This window comes from Typha angustifolia, chromosome 15, assembly GCF_048772165.1.
Source record: "Typha angustifolia cultivar Huaian chromosome 15, ASM4877216v1, whole genome shotgun sequence".
NCBI classification, from domain to species: domain Eukaryota; kingdom Viridiplantae; phylum Streptophyta; class Magnoliopsida; order Poales; family Typhaceae; genus Typha; species Typha angustifolia.
The window spans coordinates 23,663,105-23,680,184 of NC_133253.1; the positions used below are offsets into that span (position 1 = coordinate 23,663,105).

A 17,080-nucleotide genomic window follows, 5' to 3' on the forward strand; every position below is an offset into this window, starting at 1 on the left:
CCTATCCATATTCTAATTCTAATGAAACCTAAATAAGCAAGACTAAGATATAATGCTATAATACCATATCTGTCGCACACTCGCACCCCTGCTAACACTATTGTAAATGAGTATGATCAGTTGCAGCCTCTTTTAGGATAATGCTCAATAGAGAGGGCAAGGTCTATAATACCCATATAGTATTTAATATTTGTAATGCCCCTGTCCGCACGCCCACATGGTAAGTATATAATAATTTATCTCTTTTTTATACAACTAATAACAGCCATATATATGATTTATAAAAATATAATTATACATATAATATTATTAATAATTATTTTGTAATACTTACTCTTATTTAATTAATTATTAGTTATATGTAAAATAGTCATTATCCTATTATACAAAAATAATATGCAAGCTTATCATTTCATTTTATATAAACTAGTAGACACTAATAAGGTGCTAAAATAATTATATAAAATATAAATATAAGATTATTATCAATAAAACTGTAAGTATTAAACTAATAAACAATGGCTAAACCATGGATAAATGTATATGTAAATATTTATAATTATAATTAAATAAATTATTATACTAAAATACTTAGTTAATAATCATATTAGTGAGTGTATATATATTCTTAAACTAATTAACTATTTATCTAAATTTAATATAAATAAAATAAATAATTTAAAATAAAAAGGAGAGAACTCTTTGTTATAATGCTGGGCTGAGCCCAACATTATCACCGGCAGCATAGAGAAAGAAGAACGAAAAGAGAAGAAGAAGAAAAAGTAGACGGTAAGGAGGTAGAAAGGGGGGAGGGTAGATTGGGCTAGGCTCCGACAAACTCGAGCCCAATGAAAGAGGAGAGAGAGAAAGAAAAGGAAAGAGAAAGAGAGTGAGAACAATCATTAGCGACTCTAACAATGGTGAGAACTAGAGAGAGGGTTTGAGGGAAAGAGGTGAGAGGCCGAGGGGAAAAAGAGATCGAGAGAGATTTAGAGAGAGAGAGAATGAGCGGTGGTGGGGGGCATTGGTGTTGTGGCTGCAATGGCGATGAGCCCATTGAAACTAGATGGCTCACCCTGGTTAGCTAAGCCGACAGTTGAGAGTGTGTGATGCCCTCAACGCGCACCATTGTAACATGGCACGAGGTCGGTCACGTCGTGCTATACAACATTCTTTTTCATTTTAGGTTAAGTTATTACAGTATCTATCTATATTATGACACAATCAAGCGCAAAGCCTAAAGTAATGTTTAAATGGCAGAATCCGTCACAGTAACAAACCTATTTGACGGATACAGTAAACAAGGATGCCAAAGAAAGAGAGAAGACAGCATCGTCCAGGAAGACGAAACCTCGACAACACAGGAAAGGGAGAGCAGTGGTTGGGCCTTAGGGCCCACGACCCTCTCATTAATTGGTCCGCACGAAAACGGAGGCGGACGTGGTGGAAAAAGGCATCTCGGCCCAAAAGCACCTGCGACCCAGATCTTGCCTGCAAGCCAGCGGCTGAATTGGAGTTGGAGGTATGGATCATGGATGACGAATCGAATCGAACCGAACCGAACCGAGCATATAAAGAAAAAGTAAAAGGGACCTTGCAGTTGATCTCCCAATTTACAAGTAGGAAACACTACAGAGGCTGCATCGTTGTGGCGTACCCCCACGTGTCCGTATCAGCTGGGGAAATTAAGCAGCCCACCTTTCTCTCTGACTGCAACGAACTCCGGAGGTAAAGCGAGGCAGATGAGAGACCCAGCTCGGTCCATGACCCGATTTTGGCTCCCAGCTGACAGCCTGGGCTTTCAATCGCGCCTCTTTGCTGTGCTGCTAACCCAGTCATTAAAGATCTTCGTTACAAGCAATCCAGGAAGCAGCTGCAGCTGTATAGAAACTAAGCGATAAGCAAGTTAGATGGACGATCTTATGCTCGGGCAAGAGAAGCGACTCGCTCTTCCTCCTCCAACAGAGAGCTTAATTGGAAGGCTGGACCAGATAGACCATCGGGTGCCTTGCCAATCACCACCATTATAACTAATGCCTACTCATTTTCTCACCTTCCTTTTTATTGTCGTCGACCGCAAAAAACGTTTCTTAAACTAGTAGTATAAGATTCTTCGTGCCCTTCTCTCGTCACCGAAGTTCTTTTATCCTGGCCCTTTTTGTTAATATAGCTGCCGATTTTTATTTTTGGTTTATTGCTTGCATGGCTGCATATGCTAATGTATCTCATGTACTTGGTACTGGGATGCTGCTGCTTACAGTTAAGACAACTGGAGGAGAAGGAGCAGCTCCCAGAGAGCTATTTCATTGCAGATCTGCAGCAGAGGCCCAGTCAACATCACCACCGCAAGTCTCTGCCGACTGCTTTGCATGAAGTCCAAATTAAGGGCAACCTTATGGACCGCCTCCACTTGCTCGAGGGCCGAATCCGGCAGGTGAGAACACACCAAATTAACGTCACTTTCACTTCCCCTTCCCCTTCCCCTTCCATTATCAACAATTCCACCCTTCCTCTTATAACATGGTATTGCAGCTAAGCTTTCAATTGGACAAGGATAGCTGCGTCGCGAGTACATCTGCTGTGAGACCAACCGATGAGAATGCGTGTATTCGTCCAGCCGTTGCGGACAAGCAGCAGCAGATGAACACTAGTATCTGCTCCGGCAGAGTTGTAGGAGGACCCTGGAGGGCTGACGAGATTTTCCATCTTCACGCCCAAAAGACAAAATCAAAGGTAAATTAGATTGTCGGAGTGCCTCTTTTTTTTTTCTTTTTTTTTTTTTGCTACAGAGACATATATCAAATGAAACGTTTCAAGGTGAAGGATTCCAAAAAAGCTATTTGCGCTGCGGAGAAGAGAACAAATACTGCGTGCCGCAATGAGAAGAGGAGAATGGAACGCACCAGGCTTTTCAGGAGGTGGTTCCCTGTCGGATGCTGAATGATGATGATCAATATCCTAAATTGTAGTTTCCCTATGTCATTCCTACCTGCAAAAATCTTACTCAATTTCCATTTTCAACGTCCAAATTCGTTATTTTCATGTCTCTGCTGCTGTTTCCTTTTCATATGCTTTCCAAAATTTATCTCCATAAATGCATCTCAGGACTTTTTAGAGCCCTGCAGCAAATCATCTTCCATATTGTAAGCTACCAGGTATTACCTCCATGGTACAAAAGACGTATAATCACAGGAGACGGACAGATTACTTTTTGTTTCGATGAAATTGATATCATCTAATCTATGAGGAATAGAATAGAGAATTGCGTACCATTATAGACTTCAGATACAGCCTATATCAGAATACTGTCTTTTCCTCTTTCTGACAAAAATTAGAAGCAAACCAAAGCACATCAGAAGATTGAATCCAGGATATTTTATTCCAATGATGTTATGCTCACATTGTTTGGTGCAATATTAACTGAAGAAAAAAAAGGAGAAATAAATAAAAGGTCATGTACACATAATAACCAAAAGACCCATGCGAACTGACTATCAAAACAAGAACTCCGGGCTTCCTCCAGCCTTAAAAATGGAATACCAAGATCTGCTCATACGTAATATCCAATGTTCTGACGAAGGAAGCAAAAATCAAGAAATGCTGCTGACAATGTAAAAATGTCTTAGGACAAAGATCAGCGGACTTCCAAAACTTCTCAGGACTAAAAAGTTTCATCTCTGGCAAGAATTTTTATGGCCATGTTTCACCGAAACAGCAGGCAGTCAAGTCTCAGTAAACTATGCTTAGTGATCAACTTTTGCAAGGGATATTAAAAGAAGAAACCATTTCAGCCAAATACTGTCCCGCAACATTGGTGATAAATGCTATGGAAACAACAGGCTGCAAGGTACTCCCATCATCCTCTGGTTGTAATTCATAGGATTCTTGAAGCTCCCTTGCTTTGCATTCTGCAGCTTCAGCCTCTTTAAGTAATACATCACATTCGTCAAGGTCACCCATTCCAAGAGCAGCTGTTCTCTCAGCTCTAGCAGCAGCAGAAACTAATTGGAGCCTCTTATAACTTGCCATAGCTGCCTCCTTTTCTTTGAGCAAAATTAGTCCTTCACTTTCCTGTACCTTGTCAGCAGTTCCATTAATCTCCTCTTCTAATTTCTGTAGGTCTAAAGCAGATTTCTCCAATTTATTTTGTAGATCTTCCTTCTCAACATTGAGTGCCTTTGCCTCAGCAGCTATCCGGCCAGCCTCCTTGAAATTCCTTGCAGCAGCAGCAACTTTCTTTTCAGCCTCCAGCTCAGGGCCCCTTTTGTCAATGAAGCTTACTCTCTGCTTGAGTGAAGCAATTTCTTGCTGCATGCTTGCCCTTGTAGAAGATAATTCCTGTAAGAAACCAAAAGTTAGTCAACTGGAATTGCTAATGTGTCGTTAAAAGAAGAAAACATATAGACACAATTGTTTTTTCCTTCAAGCATTTTTATGTTTCACATGCAGCTACTGAATTCGATTAGTTATCATCAGTGTGAGAGTAACCAAGCCTGCTATTTGTTGACACCAAATAGACTACTTCCTTTAAGTCATAGTTGAACATGTTGGGATGAGCAAGTAACCTGCAGGCTTGTTCTTGCAGCGGAGATTTGCTGTCTGAGTATTTGGATGTCTTCCAAAATTTTCTCTTCTGTCTTCACAAACTTCACTCTATCCTGCCTTGACTTCACGATAGAAGATGCCAAACTTCTCCGCAATTCAACAAAATTCTGACATGATTTTGCTTCATCTGAAGAAACATTTGCAAGTTCCATCAACTTTGACCTTTTCTGTTCTGCTACAGAAACAAAATCATCGATTTCCTTCCTTTTCATGACCAATGCTGCATTCTCTGATGCCATCTTGGATTGAGCTGCCTGCAAGTTGTCGCGTTTCATGTCAATACTTGATTGGGTCATATGGAATTCCGCAACCACACCGGAAATTCTTTTTTGAACTTCTTGGATTTGAGAATCATTTTCAGCGATTTCTGCTTCTTTCAGCCTGACTAATTCTAGCAGCTCACCCAATTCTTTTGCTAGAATATCCCCTTTGCTCCTTAGCATATACTTTTCTCTCCTATCATCTTCAACCAAGTGCTCTATAGCCTCTTCCAATCCTAAATGTGCTTCACAAACTAATTGTGATTCAATTTCCATCTCTAGTTTCTTAATTTCCAATATTTCTATTGATGTTTGCCATCCTTCCAATTCTTTCGAAAATACTTCTTCTGCATTCTTACTCACTAAATCTGCAAAATCAGCTGCATCCTGAGAAAAATGGTTAAATTTTTCACTAATCTCATTGCCAGGAACAAACAACTAGAAAAAAAGAAAAAAAAAAGGTGGGGAGAGGGGGGAGTTGGACGAGTGCCATTTCTGGCCTATATATCCTACCAGTTCTCAATGTTCAGTCAAAAACAAATGCAGTCAAATGAACAGGGCCATGAGAAAGCGCTTTTCTGAGCATTCCTAGGTAATTGACTTATACCTGTTCGACTCGACAGGGAGCTTACTTCATATTTGCTAATCAGCAAGACTTCAATGCTCTTGCCAAGGTTGGAATTCAATGAAAGTTTTTACTGATCGCTGACAGCTCGTGTACTAGATCTAGTGAACATCTAAAATTTTTAAATACTTGCACTATTGTCTGCATCAACAGAATAGCTTCTCGGAAAAGATGATACTATCGTTTGTATCTAGAACATCTAAGTTTTTTACACTCCAATTATTTTAACAGTCAAAACTTGTTTCCTACTTTACTGAAATCACACCTTCACCGTTGCATGGTTCTAGGTCATGCCGGGTTGTGCACCTCACTTTACTGCCTGTTTTGTGCTTTTCTTCATACTGAAAATCATGAAAATATATGGAAGACTCTGTGTCTTTATGGCGGAAAACTTGATGAATCAAAATTTTTATTTGCGAAAGGAGACGCCAGAGACTAACAGTAACCTAGTCTTATAATTATATGGAGATCTTGCAGATGCCTTACCTTTGCAAACTGTTCTAGCAGGGTGACAGCTTCCTCCTCTGCTGCAATCTGCAATTCGAGCACCTCCTGCATCTTTGAATCCACAGAATCACAGTCCAGGTCAGCTTGTCTCAAAACTGCGAGGAGATTGTCCTTGTCCTTCTCCACTGCCGCAAGGCTCTCACTTACTCTCTCAGCTTTATCGAAGTCCTCCGCCTCGCATGCCTCCTCCAACTCCCTCTCCAGCTCCTTGTACCTAGCCGATGCAGAATTGACATCCTCTGCAACCTTCCTCCTCCTCCTTCCCAGTTCTTTCCTCTCTGCGGTCACAGATGCAGCCCTCTGCCGGATCGATTCGAACTTTTGGGATATGCGAGCTCTAATCAGAGCCAACCTCTCCTCGATGGGACCACACGAGTCTTGCATCTGAGACGGAGCAGCTGCTGAGGGAACTTTCTCTTCTTTTTCTTCTTCTTCCACCTTAATGTCTTCTTGTAGGATTGCATCGGATTCGCCGCCCCCGACTTCAGCCTCTTCTTCTGGTTGAGGATCGGATCGTAAATTCGTAAGGTGGGGAGGAGGCGGCGGCGAGTCATGTGCCGGCTGCGGGCTGGGTTCTGCTGGAGGAAGCAGCTGCGGCGACAATGGAGCAGGAAAGGAGGAGGGGAAATGGGGCTCATCCGGAGGAGCGGCGGCCACGGCTGCATCACGGCCATAACCGATACGGACGGCTCTCTTCTTCTTGCGGGAGAGCTGGCGAGAAGGGGGAGGGGTCGCATCGGAGGCGGGGGGAAGGGGATCGGTGTGGATCTGGAGGGAGAGATCGGAGAAGAGGTCCTCATCGAGGGGTCGGGAGAGGGACATCGGAGCAGCGGCGGTAGGAATAGGAGGAGGTGGTGGTGATGGCGGGGCTTCCTCAGAAGGGGAGAAGAGGACCATACCTTCGAACAAAGACGACCCATCACCACCACCTCCCTCCTCCTCCGAAGCCATCTTCTGATTCGATCTGATCTGATCTGATGTGCGAAACAACAAGAGGAGGGATCAAACAGAACCCAAATAGCCTATGGATCAAAGAACTGGCTAGTTTTTAACAAACCAGACGTGTGCCGGGAAGGAAGAGAGAGAGAGGAGAGAGAGAGAAGAGTGTAAATTTCTGAGAGCATTTTTCTTTTATTGAAGAGAGCAAATATTTAACCAAATAAATACAACGAGTTAAATGCAATTTACCCCTATTACCTATGCATAAAATTATTCACCTCTCCAAATAGTTATATATTTTTTTAAACTGGGTCTCCATATTATAACTAAAATAAAATGATTAGTATTTAACTCTCAAATTACCAAAATATCTATATTATATTTGTTAGATAAATTGACCAGGGAAAATGATAATTTAGACTTTTTAGTGATTTCATTACATAAATTGACCGGTTATTTTTGGTCATTCTGAAAATTTGAGCGGGCTCAAATAATTTGGACATAAACTTAAACTTTATAGTCTTTATATAGGGATTAGTTTGATTAAAAATATTATACAGAAGTAATGTGATTTTATATAAGAATACGTAGCGGTGAAATATATTCCAAGATTTTACATCTCAACCCATATTATTTTATTTCAATTTTTTTAAATTTTTTTTTTATCTGCATGTATACCTTTCTAAAACTAATATTTATACTTACCTCTTTTAAAACCATTGTTTTTTTAATTTTATTTTTATGATAGTCTTCAAACCTAATTAACGTTTAAATTTATCACTTTGAATACAAAAGGATAAAATTATTCTTCTTTCATTCTTACACATTGCTTTGATATTTATATATTTTATATTACTAAAGATTTTAAATTATATTTATTAAAAAGTATTTAAAGAGTATTCAGGTAAAAATTATTATTTTTGAGGATACACATATAAAAGTAAAATTTTAAAAAGAATGAACACAAATAGAAAATTTTGGACGGGCATAAATGCAAACAATTCCTTTTATTTTGTTTTGAAGTTCTGACTTCATTTTTACGCAATGATTTCAATAAATGATATTTATATCTTTTATATTACTAAAGATTTTAGCTTATATTTGTTAAAAAGTAACTCAAGAGTATTCATGTAAAAACTATTAGTTTTAAGGATACATATAAAATTTAAAAGAGTATAAATACAAATAGAAAATTTTGGACGGTATAAAAGTAAACAAATCCTTTTATTTTGTTTTGAAGCTCTAACTTTTATATTTATTTTTCTCGGCCATATAATAGGAAGTAAAAAAAAAGTCACAATTTTAATCTCACTCTCTGAAGTTGTTATTAAAAAGTAAATTCTCTATAAATTTCCAGTTGCTTTATTTCCGTCACTCCTGTACAATCAAACGAAGATCCTCTTTTGGATTCCCTCTTCCTCTCGGCCCACCAAAATCCAGATGACGTTCATCTAAGCTTAATACGTGATTTCCGGCGCTTAATAAAGCGCTCACATATCCGCACACGGAGAGACGAACCGAAAAAAAAAATGGAGTATCACCGAGGAAACTAAAAAGCAGGTAGCGCTGAACTGCTGCTATCTGCATTGTTTGGAGTTATTAGATCTTCAGCTTTGCTTTCAATGTTGCAAGTACTTCGGGGTCAGGGCACACTCGATACAGTTATCTTGGTCCTTGCAACCTAATAAGTGAGAGGTTTCAGATTATGAATTAACTGAATAATGAACATCTTTTCCAGAAACGAGATAATGGCTTTGTTTGACGAAATATCACAAGTATAACATATATCTTGTGCTAGACAGAGGCATCTATCCAATGATGGGTACCATTTTAATAGAAAAATAATGAAAATAAAAATAACAAAAAAAATAAAAGAAAAAGAAAGGAAAGACCAACTTCCATGTGATGAGTTGAGACCTCTCCTAGCATTGTTTAAACATAGCAAGTGCATATTCAACCAGGCGGGCCTTTTTGGATATTACATGCTTCAGGCAGTGATGAAAATAAATGATGCAACTAACCCTTTGTTTCTCCAAGCTCCACATCCTTCAAAGGAGCCTTTTCCTCTCCATCCTTCAGAAGACGAATTTCCTCTTCGGTCAAGCTAGTTTTGCTAAGGATATTCTTAGCATTTGCTTTCTCCACCTCTATAGCCCAGCTATAGACAATCATGCCAACCACAGCAAGTACCATTCCCAATATATTTTTCAAAGTCATCTCCGAATCAAATAGTAGCCAACCAAGTGTAAGCACACATACAGTTTTCATATGACCGAGGACCTGGAAGGAGACTGCTGAGAAACGGCCAATGCAGAGGTACTGACTTATGTTGCAAAATACAGCAAGCAAACACGAGAGGAGTATGAAGATCTGCAAAATATTTTGTAACCATCATTTCCGCCCTTTCAACAAGTAAAAGATTGCAACAGCTTAAAGTGGAGAGGAGACTTACAATGGCGCCGGAGGAGAAATTATACTTCACTAGAGATTTGCCATTCAGGTAGTAATCTATGAAAGGACCAAGAAGCAGAAGAGAGACAGCTTGTATTGGAGCAGTCTTACTTAAAAGTTCAAAAGAGCCAATGGAATACTTCTTCTGCAAGGACCCGATTGACTGAAGAAAAGGGTAGAAATCCACATATGGGTCATAATGAACCAAGAAAACCATCAAAAGCTCTAACTGATGTCAAAAATCTATTATTCATAGCATCAATCTAACATTTAAGTCTGATTTTTAACCACCTCTTCTCAGCAATTTTTTTCTTCTTGCAGAGAATTTCGTAGATGGCTGGCTCCATGCATTGAAAGTCGAAACAATGTTAAAATGAATATAATAGACCTGTGGAATTACACTTTTTATGGAATGATAAGTGCTATTCTGCTTCCTTATGTCCTTACTACTATCGAGCAAGTTACCAAAGCTTTGCAGTAATAGATAATTCAATGCTATCTAGATGGTGTATATCAATGCAAGTTTTACCTGCTCCATGCAGTAAAGCTTTGAACATACTTAAAGAACAAAGAAAATTACTCACCTGCTTTAGGTTATCAGAATATAACCACTCTATGAAATGCTACACATAACCTACAGACTACAGGTGCATACAATATTTATTTGAATGAAACCACAAATCTACACCTCTTTAGAAAGTAATAGGTTATACATCAAAAATTTCCCAGGGAAAGCACTGATAAACTCATAAACATATGCTAAGTTTCTGACGCATGCTTGCTTACCCGCTTAATGATAAAAAAAATAACATAACCGATATAACTTTTCTAATTTTAACCAACTTAAATGAGAATTTCAAATATTTCATGACGAAGGGTAACATCAATATAAATGAAACCAGTATAATAGTTAGACTCAATCCCTCCCAAAACAAAAATATACATGCATAATGCATAAGCATAGGAAGTAAGATCTTGGCATATTATTTCCAAATTATGATCAGGTGATGAGAACCGCATTCATCTAGTCATTGCCTTCAAATCTATGCCAGTGCTCCTAGCTCCTCCTAGAGCACAAATTAATTTAATATTCAAGGAAACAACTAGCATTTCAATAGGAAGAGCTGTACCTTCTAGCGCTAATATGCATATCAATTCTTTTTAAATGATCCTAATCAGGTTATTTATAATCTACCTTAATTTTCTTTAGGCAATTTGGATGTTAAAGTTTCAACAAGGGAAAAAGGCTAACACTCCTAAAAGGACATTCATCGGACCTTAGTAGAATTGTAGTCCATTCTCAGATTTACTAGGCTTCAGTTCTGTGTGCACAACTAATTTCAAGTGAATAATTAGTCAATAACATCTACATTATACAGAATCTTTCACCTAAACATAATCAAGATCGTGTGATTTTGTAGTCAAAACATTTCTCCAACATATTAAGATGATTTTTTTGTGCACCCGTGTCCTCATTCCTACAGCATCTGTGTGTTATATCATCTCCATGTATTTGTTGACACTCAAATTTAAAGAAGTCAGCAATGAGCAGATCGCAATTGCTATTGAATGCACTATTGTAACTTCACTGATCTTAAACTGATTTGTTGGAGTTGGCAAAGATACGGGTGAGAATCATATCAAGAAGGTAGGCCTCACTTTTTGGTCATATATAGATAAAAGGAAAAAAAAACATAGAAAGTATGACATTTTGTGATAGAAGTATGAAATACACAAGCAATTTATGAAAACTTTACAAATCCATATAGGCAAGCTTTTGAACTAGTTATGTGGAACTAATATCTGATAGAAACAACAGGCAACATAATTTAACATAATTGACAGAACTTGATCTCCTGAAGAGATTAATTCCTTGATTCTTCTGTTTCTGATGCACCTTAACCTTAACATGTACATGAATTTGCCAATCAACAAGGCCATGCTGGATAATCCTAAGCCTGCCAACTAAAAACGTCGGAGCTTTAATGATAGTAACTATTCCCATTTATTTTCTCCCTTACAAGGGCATAATTTAGAGTGATCCAATTTCCAACTTCAGTCATAGATCAATGTTTAAGAATAAACTTATTCTTTTACTATTAACAGATCAACTTTTGCCAATATTTGGAATTTATCAAATGTAGAGACAATAATTGTCTGTAAGGGAAAAAGAGCAATATCTGAAGTTACTCACAATTTGTTGCAAGGATGTTGACAATACTGCTATACAAGCACATAAAAAACCCTTGAAATTAACTTTCACATCCGTCACTGTACAGACGCCTACTCCCACAACGACCACCCCCACAGCTATTTTCACTTCTTTAGAGTAGTGCTTGCTGTGAAGGATCCACTCCATCACACAAACCACAGGAATCATGCTCAGCTTTGAGATCTACAGCCAAAACAAGATAACATGACTATCTCTGCATGCAAGTCCGAAAAAAAGAGGAATAGCTGAGATTTCAAAAAATACCTGATAGAATCCAACAGAGTTGAGCATAAGGCTCAAGTTCATGCCAGTAATGGATGTATTGGCAACAACAGAGAACCAGAGTAGCTCCCATAGGGGAACATGCTTTGACGTAGAATAGCCAGTTGCATTAGATACCAGCCCGACCAGTGCAGTAACCGAAAAGTGGAACCCAGTTAGCGTTGTTGCTGAAAATTACAAGGCTGAGGTTAGACATTTATTGGAAGGATAGTAAAATCAAACATGCAGAGTAGTCCAGATAAACTTGGCAAACCACAAAAATGTTGTAAGAGTGTCCAGTGCCTAGGAAAGCAGGCGAGACTGATTATTCTTCCATGGAGGAATTGGGTGATGCTGAAGAAAAGAATGTCAGTGGGCAGCGGATTAATACCAATACCGAGCATGTCTACATGAGGAAGATGCAAGAAAATGAGGCGGGGAAGGAAAAGGGCATGGAGGAGCGGCCGATGCCAGAAAGATCGGTAGTGGAGGAGCGGCCGATGCCAGAAAGATCGGTAGTGGAGTAGAATCCTATTTGGTTTGATTCGGAGGGAGAAACCGAGGACTGTTACGACGGATCTAAGAAGAGAGGAGGGGCATACTGATATCAATCGAGATCGAGGCTTCAGATCAAGAATCCTCCTCCTAGTACGACTACTGATAGCAACAATAAATGTAAGGAACTCGTGGATCGGAGGTGTATGTATGACGTTCTTTGTAGGGCATCGGAACAGTAAACGACCAATTCAGTGCTAGAAGGAGGGGGGAAGTGTAATTTAAAAAAAAAAAATTTAAAAAAAGTAACGATTGAAGGAAACGAGAGTAGAGCAGAGAGAAGGTAGAGATAGAATAGCGGACCGAAAGAGAAGGCGTAACCGGCGGGAGACATGAGCTGCTTGTTGGTCATGATGAGGCCCACCGAGCTCACCACGTTCATCCCCCACGCTCCCACATCTGACACAGGCGACTTCTTCTTCTCCCCCTCCGCCGCGGCCATCTTCAGATTAGCCAGCCAAGAACCGGAGTCGGTGAGGTGCGGAAGAACTTGGATGGCCAGGGAGATTGAAGAAAGAGAGCAACTTTCCCCCTATTCTTAATAACTCTCCTCTTTGTCTCTTTCCTTGTTAGCTTCGCTTCCTCCTTTCCCTTTTTGGACTTTCTCTCTTATTAGCTCTGTCCGCGGCTAATCTTCCTCCCTTCAGTAAAACGCCACACAAACGTATTAAGTAATTACCCCACTGTAAAGCCCGCCCGTCACCGTCACCTTCCCCCCTTGCAAATGAATAGCTACAAAAGCTAGGAATAGACAGACAGAGAGGAGAGAACAGAGTGCGGACCGGCCGTTGCTAGTAAGATGGTATATATATATATGAATTGTTAAGAACGGAGAGGTGGGTGAGGGGTGGTTCACTGAGGGGGGGAGAGAGAGAGAGAGAGAAGTAGGGGAGGCACGGATTAATTGTAATTGTAAAAATATTAATCTTCTCTCTTTCGAGTCTGCCAAATTATTGTTCCATTCTTATTGTCCTCCTCCTCCATTCCAGGGATGAAAAGGAAAAGACGACGAAGCGACGATCACATGGGGAGGATTAATTGTAGGATTTAGAATAATTCAGCAAGTAGTCGACGAAGGATACCTCGTTTCTGTTTGATACTTCAGTTAAAATCTTAACATACAATCTTATGATATTTCAATTTTGAATTCTACGATTTAGACTTTTACCGGCCTTCTGTTTTGACTGAGCATCAAGGATACGGGAGACGTTCGATGTCCCTCAAATCAAATCGGACTTCTTGTGGCTCTACCTTGGTAGTTTGCCTGTTCCTTTATCTGACAAGTGGAAAGGGAATGGGTGTTGAAAAGGATCTACCCACCAGCTACAACTCCATTATAAACCCTCCAAATGCTTCTTAATCCCAGTTTTGCATGCATGCTACTAACTGCATGATAATTCATTTACTGACATATAACTTAATAAACAGGAAGGAAGAGTAGGTAGAAGAGGGTACAGCATACATACGTTCGTACAATACATATATATATATATATATATATTCGCAGATTCCGAAAAGACTCAGTTTAACAAATCGGATCAAACCCCAAGAAGGAATTGAAGAGGATGATTAGAACATATATATTGGCACTAATAAATGTCCAAGGATGCGGTCTTCCCAAGTTGACAAGTCCTATGAAGTCGTCTCGTTTTTTACACTTTTCGTTTTTGTTAAGAGAGTCTCCTTGCCAACTCTTATCTTAATGGCATTCTAACCGGGATAAAGGCGAAACTTTGACGGGTTCATCGCCGAGACTCAATTGAATACTCTACCATTATATTAAATTATTTTTATCAGTATATTATATTAAGCATGTGCGCGAGGCCAAATATAGCACAGAGGTGGGTGGGGCTCCTATGTAACGAAAGTAGCAGCTTATTATTATTTTTTTAAACGAAAGATTAGATATGAATTAGATAAAAAGCTAATCCTCCTTGAATACAAAGTCATTAAGACCCAATTAAATTTTAGCTAATATATTATAAATCATTTAATTTAGATTTAAAGTCGTGTATGTCGTCGAACTAATATTGCTCCAAGCTATTGCCCGATGGAATTGCTCATCTAAATCGACCGTTGATTCCATAACATTTTTAATCATAAAAAAAATACATATTAATTCTACTAGAGTTGTTTGGTACAAATAGAAGCTCTTTGCCGGATTTTTGACTAAATAAATAATCTTTTAAATTTTATTTATCAAAATAAATTATAGCGTAAGTAAAAGCCTAAATTATTAAATATTTTACCTAATCAAAAGTAAAGACGTTAAAAAATTTATTGATTTACTAGGAACAAATAATACACATAAAATATAAAAAAATAAACATTTATTATAAAAATAATAAACTATTCACTTTTGTAGATTATAATTTTATAACTCTCAGTGCATTTTGGACAAATACATAAAAAGTAAACGTACATATAGAACCTATTACCAGCAACATCGCCCCCTCAAGGAAAACCATAAGTCACTATAAATTTCTCTTTAAGATGATAAATTATTGTAAAGACAAATATGTACTGTTTTCAAGGAAAACCAATATGTGGTCTTGTTAATCTCTGTGAATTAAATATAGTTACTTTTCGTTTTAACCGGCGAGAGTATTGCAAGCAAAAGTAATGGAGGTTTGTAGAACAATTATTTATGATGGACTAAGAAACTTAAAAGGTGGAGCCTCGGTGAAATGTGCTTTGCGTACTTGCGTGCTTCAACTATAGCGTGATGGGCGAGAAAAGAAAAGGCGAAAGGAGGATACTGGATACATGCACCAATGAAGTCTGCTTCGTATATAAAAACAAATGAAATTAAACAATCCGGGAAACGCTCTATTTTCTAGAGAATTTGGTCGCATCGCATCAACTTCACTACGTGGGAACGGGTTGAATTCCTTCATTTGGCGTGCCAGCTTCTCTTTTGTACTAGTCAATTAAAGTGTCCCGTCGCCTCGGATCCTGATGATCATCGAGTCAACGACGTTAAGGTCTCTATCTGACGATGCACTCTACGTGTAATAACCTCGATTTAAGATCAGGGACATGGTACACACATTAAGGAAAGGAAAACAGCCTACTTATATAACATTAAATTAATTTGTACTCTAGTATTAGATAGACCGTCTTGATCAGCAGACACATGATGGAGCCTTCTTCTTGGCTTCAGCAATGGATAGAGCGAGTAGCAGCCTGCTACAGGTCCTTCGTATTAAAGACGCAGTCAATCGGGCCGGCCCGTAGCTAAACTATTGGTTACCATGCCGAGCCCTTGCAGCAGAAGCAACTCAGGGCCGGCCTTCTTGGGCCTCTGTGTGAAACTTACTTAAGGACACTCCACTCATCGAATTTGAATTTGGTTCAATGTTGAAAATCACATATGAAGCACTAAATTTTGCGCAATTGATGAAAGAAAAAACCACTGCCCATATCACAGAAACAAATTTTACGTGGCCTTTCACCTTTGGGATTACATTTTTCGAAACTATAAATGTAAGATTACCAAATAAAATAGCTATTGCACAGTTAATAATCTCCTTCTGGGCATACGATTATCTGACTACGTAAAAGTTCGACATTTTCTTTTAGAGAATTACATCTACTATTTTAACTTATTGAAAGAATATATTGCTTTTTTAAATGATTTAGAGGGATTATGTTTTGTGTCTGTTTGATGCTTAATGTTGTTAAAGTTGATTTGATTTTTTTTTCTTCTGTCAATGTATGAATATATGATCCAGATTTTTAAAAAATAAAAATAAAAACTCCGGTGATTAAATAATAGTCCGGTCATACCATTTCTTCAAGCGCTAAGTGGATTCGTGCGAACTCTTTCAAATAGTTTTAAACTAATATATATTCCTCTAATAAATGTAAAAGTAGATCTAGTTTTTTTTAAAAAAAATAAGTTCCTTTTCTCGACCGTACAGTTCGACTGCTAATAGAGATAAGTTCACTCGACTCTTACGGGAGAAGGAAGAAAAGTAAGCCGACTTGACTTTGTTACCACAAAACACATGTCCATAGACGTGGCATGTCGTCTTATCCCAATTAACCGCATTCAAAGGGTAGGGGTGACGAAACTCAGAAAAGGCAATTGCTACGAAGGTTCTCTTGAGAAAGAAGAGAAGAGAGAAAAATAAAAATAAATGGAGAAAGTTTCTCCCCGAAGCAACAAAGTGCAGATGTTTTCCCGTAGGGCCGCCGACGCCGCGATTCAAAAGTCCTTTTATTTTAGAAAGGACTCAAAGGGTGGGTCCTTAATTTTTTTTATTGCCAACTATTGTTATAATTATTAGGAGATTTTACAAATCATAACTCATATTTTATATTTATATTCTATTATTGAGAATTTTGTAATTTAATTCTTATTTTTTTCTATAATTTTTATTTGACAGACAATATCAGTAAAAAATATATATTTTATTATAATATATAAAATAATTTATAAATACTTAAATTATTTTATCTTCTTCATTTTATTTGTTTTCTTTCTTATTATAATAATTATTTAATAATCAGTTAGGAACTAATTAGATAATTATAAGATATAGGTGGAGAAGGATGACTAAAAGTTTTATCTAGTCCGACCAACCTTTGGTTGAAGCAAGAATAGATAGAGGAAGATAAAAAATGAGGAAGAAAAAGAGAGGAAGAGAGAAGGTGGTGGGG

The 17,080-nt window shown here is 38.2% G+C and overlaps 3 protein-coding genes across 4 annotated transcripts; 1 reads left to right on the forward strand and 2 right to left on the reverse strand.

The window, feature by feature from the left end:
• The first annotated feature begins 1,286 nt into the window (after window positions 1-1,286).
• Window positions 1,287-3,712, forward strand: LOC140777961 (uncharacterized). Of its 2 annotated transcripts, none has more exons than XM_073122411.1 (4): window positions 1,287-2,003; window positions 2,261-2,434; window positions 2,533-2,733; window positions 2,824-3,712. In XM_073122411.1, exons 1-4 carry the CDS (start codon window positions 1,911-1,913, stop codon window positions 2,938-2,940), a joined length of 585 nt encoding a protein of 194 aa, XP_072978512.1. In that variant the 5' UTR covers window positions 1,287-1,910; the 3' UTR covers window positions 2,941-3,712. The 2 variants fall into 2 exon arrangements, with proteins under 2 accessions (XP_072978512.1, XP_072978511.1); XM_073122410.1 differs by having other exon boundaries at window positions 1,290-2,003; window positions 2,818-3,712.
• On the reverse strand, window positions 3,356-7,096 carry LOC140777960 (uncharacterized). Its single transcript, XM_073122409.1, has 3 exons — window positions 5,977-7,096; window positions 4,566-5,252; window positions 3,356-4,338 (listed from the first exon to the last, which is right to left on the reverse strand). Exons 1-3 carry the CDS (start codon window positions 6,946-6,948, stop codon window positions 3,751-3,753), a joined length of 2,247 nt encoding a protein of 748 aa, XP_072978510.1. The 5' UTR covers window positions 6,949-7,096; the 3' UTR covers window positions 3,356-3,750.
• A 1,709-nt stretch (window positions 7,097-8,805) lies between these two features.
• Window positions 8,806-13,142, reverse strand: LOC140778095 (UDP-rhamnose/UDP-galactose transporter 2-like). The gene is made up of 5 exons (XM_073122647.1): window positions 12,719-13,142; window positions 11,864-12,048; window positions 11,582-11,782; window positions 9,389-9,550; window positions 8,806-9,306 (listed from the first exon to the last, which is right to left on the reverse strand). The coding sequence occupies exons 1-5, from the start codon at window positions 12,855-12,857 to the stop codon at window positions 8,953-8,955; spliced, it is 1,041 nt and encodes a 346-aa protein (XP_072978748.1). The 5' UTR covers window positions 12,858-13,142; the 3' UTR covers window positions 8,806-8,952.
• Between the last annotated feature and the right edge of the window lie 3,938 nt (window positions 13,143-17,080).